At 41.6% G+C, this 6,748-nt stretch overlaps 1 protein-coding gene across 1 annotated transcript; it reads left to right on the top strand.

Annotated features, from left to right (window-relative positions):
- Positions 1-273: 273 nt before the first annotated feature.
- Positions 274-6,332, top strand: LOC541999 (uncharacterized). The gene is made up of 13 exons (NM_001351770.1): positions 274-675; positions 1,151-1,204; positions 1,379-1,425; positions 1,533-1,564; positions 2,298-2,399; positions 2,500-2,567; positions 3,622-3,698; positions 4,137-4,234; positions 4,303-4,373; positions 4,637-4,703; positions 4,788-4,910; positions 5,311-5,371; positions 5,804-6,332. Exons 1-13 carry the CDS (start codon positions 590-592, stop codon positions 5,944-5,946), a joined length of 1,029 nt encoding a protein of 342 aa, NP_001338699.1. The 5' UTR covers positions 274-589; the 3' UTR covers positions 5,947-6,332.
- The last annotated feature ends 416 nt before the right edge of the window (positions 6,333-6,748 follow it).

The raw sequence follows: 6,748 nt of genomic DNA, 5'->3' as shown, positions 1-6,748 counted from the left end.
GGTCCATGATGTGGCTAGGCACCATACTACCTGCCTATTAGACCCACAAAAAATGATATGCTGAGTGTTTTCGCACGGGCCAACTTTTGTGATTGGGCTGCAAAATTGTGAGCCTTTTTACATTTTTGTTTGTTTGTAAAACCCAGCGTGGGCAGCGGCGCAATCCGCCTCGAGAACCGACTGATCTCAAGTTCTGTCAATGCGGTTGGTGGGCGAAAAGGACCCGCGCATCCTCCACCAACTCTTGCGGTACACCCAGACCCAACGCACCCACCGAACCACAAACCAGCCAATCGAGGCGTACGTGGCCACATGTCAGAGAAATCATGTAGCATCACCTGCGTACGAGCAGCGGGCAAGGATCTCGTTACGCCCGCAAGCCCACCAACCCCCGCGGAACACGAGGAGGGTGACAGGTGGGCCATCCGGGGTTCGGGCGAGCCCAACTAAAACCCCGCACCAATCCCCACTTCAGTACTTCACACCCAGCGCACTCGAGCTCGAGCCCTCGCCCTCTCCTCAAACACAAGCCTCAGATCTCAGTCACCTGCGCCGCCGCTTCGTTCGTGTGGAGGGGAGAAGAGAGGAAATGGCGGCGACCGAGGGCGTGCTCCTGGGGATGGGCAACCCCCTCCTCGACATCTCCGCCGTCGTCGATGACGCCTTCCTGACAAAGTAAGCGGTCGTACCCTCGCCCTCTCGTGTCTGATCTGTTTATAGGAATTGAGTTACTCCTAGTCGTAGTGTTTTGGTTGCTTTCGGTGGTTTTGCTATGTAGTCTCATCAGATCCGTGACGGAAACGCCGTTTTGCCTGTAGGCTGTAGCTTAATCTTAGATGCATGCACGTACAGCGAAAGGCAGACATCTGCATGGGGTTCCGGAGTACCGGACACTGGTCCGAAATTGTTTAATTGACGAAATACCATAGCGATCCGCAGGCGTTGTCGCCGCGCTTCAGTTCATTGATGCATAGCTATCACTGTTTCCCGTCCAATTTATGCTTTAACATTCTAGATCTCCAATTTTTGCGGGGTCTACAGGCGGTGGCCTCAATGCCATGCCATGATGCTTGATTATTACTACTCGTATAATAGTTGGGTGTTGTAATAATGATGTGATACTAACATACTTCTCTCACCCCTGTTTTAGGTATGACATCAAGCTGAACAATGCTATTCTCGCTGAGGAGAAGCACTTGCCTATGTAAGTATATGTATCACTGATGCTACTTTATATGTCATTATTTTTTCATGTATTTTTTGTTGCTGAACTTTGAGTTGTTGTCTATTTAAATTTACTGAGAAGACATATTTGCATTCCAATACTGTGTCTTGTTGCATGCTGTTTATCTAATAATAAGGTGTGTTTTTTTGACAGGTATGACGAGTTGGCTAGCAAGAGCAATGTTGAATATATTGCCGGAGGTAATGTTTCTTATAACATGTTTATGCAGTATTGCAGTCCATGAATTGTTACAACTTGGTGACTCCTCTGATGGTTTGTATCTTCATTCTTTTTATTCTTATCACAGGAGCCACCCAGAACTCTATCAGGGTTGCCCAAGTAAGCTCTCAGGCCTCGTTTGGAGACAGTATTTCTGGACTACCGGATAAATACTACACTTTTGCAAAATACTCTGGTTTTCAAAAGCTTCTGGGTGTTTGGATACAAGTGGCTTTGTGTTTTCTAAAGCCATAGTTTTGTTAAAGCTGTAGTCTTTTTCGAGTTCTAGAAACTCCTTTCTTGACCTCTTTTGTCTAAAACATGGTTTTTTGTATGTCTTTGGATTATAAAACCACGGTTTCATGATGCCACAGTTTTCTAAAACTACATCATCCAATCAGCCTTTATAATATACTAAAATGCGAACAACCAAAACTGTACAACAACAACAACAACAACAACAACAACAACAACAACAACAACAACAACAAAGCCTTTTGTCCCAAGCACGTTGGGGTAGGCTAGAGATGAAACCCCGTATGAAAACCTCAGAGCTCAACCCCAAAGAAAACAGGGGAAACAAAGTCAAAGGAGAACCGGAAACGACGAAACGAGGGAACACATAAAAGAGATAAAACCCACAAGAACCAGCAAGGTCTAAATGGGCACAAGAAAAGGTCAAATGATTAAGGAGGAAAAGCGGAACTATAAATCAAGGTTCTGGCACGTGAATTGCACACTTCCACCCCTTCCTATCCACGGCGAGCTCTTTATCAATATTCCACTCCTTCAGGTCCCTCTTCACTGCCTCTGTAGTTACATCAATTTGTTGATGACATGTCATTGTTTTCAGTGGATGCTTCAAACTCCTGGTGCAACAAGTTACATGGGATGCATTGGAAAGGACAAGTTTGGTGAGGAAATGAAGAAAAACGCTCAAGCTGCAGGAGTTACTGTTAGTTTTTAATCTCATTGTCTTCATGTTACTTTAGACAGTTTTGTTGCAATTTATTGGTTAATTCACTCATATGGCCTTGATGTCGTCGCATACTCAGGCTCATTACTACGAGGATGAGACTGCTCCTACTGGCACATGTGCTGTATGTGTTGTTGGTGGTGAAAGGTTTGTTGTCTAAATACCAGTTTTGTTTTATAACATCTGCTGTCAGTGTTGTTTTTACATTGTGTTCACTGTTTAGTGACTATTAAATAGGTCTTTTGCATGTGATAATGTGTTTTCATGTCATTCTATATGCTCTTTGATTCTCTGTAAGCTCAGTGCTCAAGTTGCTAAGGATCATCTTTGATTTCATCATCACTAGCATGTGTAGGTTGAGGTTTACAATTTTGCCTCTGGAACAATTTTGGCACGGTAATTGCATTCTCTATCTTTGGAGATAATGCTAAACAAGTTGGTAACTACTTCCTGTGTTGTTTTCTCTTGTTAATTCTATCGCTACTTACCACGTCAAAACTAGATCAGGCACTGTACCTTTTCTTGCTGTTTTGCTGTCCCTTGCCAAGTTGCCATGACATACTCGAATGCATAAATTTTCAGGAAAGTGTTGGACTCTGTTCCATACTTCTTCCCAAAAGCATTTCCCAACTTTAATATTAAATTCTTGTAGTTAGGACTGACCTGATGCAGTGGTGAGAGCTGTCCCACTGAGTCAATAGGTCGCGAGTTCGAAGCAGTCTCTCTGCATTTTTGGGGGGAGTCTTGTGTTGGTTAATCCATTCCAAGGCCCCATTTATGTGGAAGCTGTTGTCGTTTGGATCGTTTGGGGTTTGCCATGGGAAGTCGGAGCTGCTGGCTGCTTTGTAGTTATGCTTGGCAACGATGACTCATGGCAGTGTGTGCTCTTCCACGTCACGTTGGTGGGTTTGCCCTTCGTGTGTCCAATGTTGGCTCCACGTTGGGCTTTGGTACCTTCTTGTACATATTTCTATTTTGTCTTAATTGAGCGACAGAGCTCCTGCCTTTACTTCAAAAAAAGACCCCACTTATGTGGAAGCCTTTGGTACTGAATCTGTCCTTTTTTAGTTAGATAAAATTCTGTCCTATCATCTGTTTTGTGTCAGTGAATTCACGTTTTTTTGCATCATGCCATTTCACAAAAAATTCTGATTGCCAACAATTTCTTCTGCAATGATCAGTTATTTCCTTCTGTAACCAGGTCATTGATTGCAAATCTGTCAGCGGCAAACTGTTACAAATCTGAGCATCTAAAGAGACCAGAGAACTGGGCACTAGGTATAATATATCTTTTGAGCACTTGTTTTGTTTTTGCTAAACCACTCTTTTTAGTTTGCTGGGAGGATTTATGTATGTTTAGTTTGAAGTTCTAAAGTTTCTCAATACTGCACAATCTTTCATAACAACACACACTACTTTGGAGTACTCTAGCAATGGCACAGCTACTTTACTTTTATCTGTTTTCTGTGGACTTGTGGAGAAGATGGTAGATGGTTTGTACTGTATTTTTGAGTTGCACCAAGAAATGAATCATTACAATTTTTTGTTGGGTGAAATAATCTGCATAAACACTTAAACAGTTGATTTGAGGTTAGCAAAAAATTTAGACTCAATGTTTTATTGGCCTTAACTGATCGATTATCTTTATTTGCTCTCTATTTATCTTAAGATGCAATAGTTTTCTTTACCTGACAAATATAATATTCTTGATGACAGTTGAAAAGGCAAAATACATCTACATTGCTGGATTTTTCCTTACAGTGTCGCCTGATTCTATCCAGCTAGTCGCTGAGCATGCTGCAGCAAATAACAAGGTAAATTCATATTATAATGAAAGTACCCTTTGAAGTTCTTTTAGTTTGATTGGTCATGCTATTTTCAGGTGTTCCTGATGAACCTCTCTGCTCCCTTCATTTGTGAGTTCTTCCGTGATGCCCAAGAGAAGGTCCTCCCGTAAGTCTTATATTCTGTAACACGATGCTCAGTGTTTTAAATTTCATTCAAGGCTGCATATAGCAACTCAGTGAAAAACATGAAAGCACTTGTCCCAGTCAAGATATTTTCCTATGAATTCAACATGCTAATCTTCCAGACTTAGTTATACTTCTGTTGTAAACATGAAGGACCCCGACCTACTATGTGCTTTGCTGTCCATGCATTTTATGGATTCTAAATCATTTTTTTGAATATATGGTTGCTACTTATTACAAATATAGGTATGCTGACTACATCTTCGGCAACGAAACTGAGGCAAAGATCTTTGCCAAAGTCAGAGGATGGGAGGTGATTACAGATTAAGTCTTCTTTACTCCTATAATTTTCCTTTGATGATTGTGTTGCTGATTAATTACCTGTGATAAATTGTAGACTGAGAATATTGAGGAGATTGCTTTGAAGATCTCTCAACTTCCTTTGGCTTCAGGCAAGCAAAAGAGGATTGCTGTGATTACTCAAGGTGCTGATCCAGTGGTTGTTGCTGAGGATGGGAAGGTATGCTTTTTATCAGTTTGATGCTAAACTAATATTACTTGACATAGGCTGAGAAGGTAGATTCAACCAAATATTTTTTTGCACTATTTTTTTGTCAAATATGCATGCTTTTGCCTGTTGGTCATGCAACAAAACATAATAAATTTCTTCTGTACATGTTTTCTTACAATCTTTTTCCACCCCTTTCTGTAACAAACACTCTTTGCTCTTATGGTTCCGCTTGGGATCTTTGATGTCCCTTTGGAAACTAAGTTGATTGCACAATGGTTGTTTGCTTGTCCAAGGATTTTGCATCTGTAGTTTTAACTTTTGTGCTTGAATGAAGAACTGATATCTGACATCTTAAGTGTTTTTGTAGAGGCTGTTGAGTATGATGTACTAATTATTATGCTGATAATAGGTGAAAACGTTCCCTGTGATCCTATTGCCCAAGGAGAAGCTTGTTGACACCAACGGCGCAGGTACACACTTCTTTAGTGTTCAGAATTAATTTATGTTCTTGGTTCAAAAGAGTTTCTCTATTTCTGACGTCTTTCTCAAATACTAGTTGGTTTGTTCTCTAAGAAATCTTCCAACAATGTTAACTATTAGAGCATTATATGAAAACTGAATGTAGGCCGTAGGATATGTTTTTCCCCCCACACGTGCAATCAACTAATCTCTCTCTCTCTCTTTCTTATTCTCTGTGTCTACTTAATTTCAAATACTCAATTGTCATGTTGTTACTCAGTATGTTCTGGTAACCTGCAATAAATGGGCAAAGTGTGTGGTACAAGCCTTCTACAACACTAGTACTGCAACTTAAATTTAAGAACGGCCAGCTACTGGATTTGAACTAAGACTTCTTTACATTTTATTTTCTGGTCCTGATAATCAATCCATCTCGCTTCTAGGTGATGCTTTCGTTGGAGGCTTCCTCTCACAGTTGGTTCTAGGCAAGGGCATTGAAGACTGCGTGAGGGCAGGTTGCTATGCCGCAAACGTTATCATCCAGCGCCCGGGCTGTACTTACCCGGAGAAGCCTGACTTCAACTAGTGCAAAACTGAGGCACGTCATGAGAGGGACTGTTATAGGCACACTTAATTGTTAACCAGTGCGTGGTTCGGTGTCTACACACCCTGTATTCTTCCGAGGCTTCTCTTCTGATCCGGCCAATATTTTTGCCGTGAAATTTGTGTTCTGCAACTATGGACGTCTCCTTTGTTGCTGTATAAGGCATGATTTGCCATCATTCTGTTGCTTCGGTGATGCTTGCAATGCAATGAGAATGTGTTGGAACGAGATGTTTTTGATTGCGTTTTGCTTTGTTCCTAGCAGGCCAGCAAGGTAGCATCAGCCTTGCCCTAAGTTGAAGGCCGCCATCTATTTATATGTTGCAGTCATCGATCAATCCAATTAGATAACTTGCTGTTTCTTTTTCATAAATGAGTGTTTTGTGTGCCATTGAATACAGGTAAAAGTTATCTTGTGCCTCTGCTTCCGTCTCCTCTTCAGATTCCTTTGCTTCCAATGCCTCCTGGTTTCATGACACGGATCGCTCCGCTGCCCAGTTTGACACCATCCTGCAGCAGGGCTCTTTTTTCCAGGCTACCAAGGTAACTCGGTAAGCCACAGGCAGGGCACAAGCTCTCTTCTCTCCCCACTGAAAGTAGACTAATTTCAAGTGTGATAATTACTGCTCTAATTTGATCAGAAATGTTTTATTTCTTTTGGTCGGAAAATAGTTCCCATCAGTTATCTTTCCCCCACGTGTTGCTTTCACGCATTCGTACCTAAATAAGCCGAAAGGCTAATTGAAACACAAGAGAAGTTATTATCAGCAACGACGATCCTGTTT

This window comes from Zea mays, chromosome 5, assembly GCF_902167145.1.
Source record: "Zea mays cultivar B73 chromosome 5, Zm-B73-REFERENCE-NAM-5.0, whole genome shotgun sequence".
In the NCBI taxonomy this organism is placed as follows: Eukaryota; Viridiplantae; Streptophyta; class Magnoliopsida; order Poales; family Poaceae; genus Zea; species Zea mays.
This window is presented reverse-complemented; position numbering and strand designations above follow the sequence as displayed.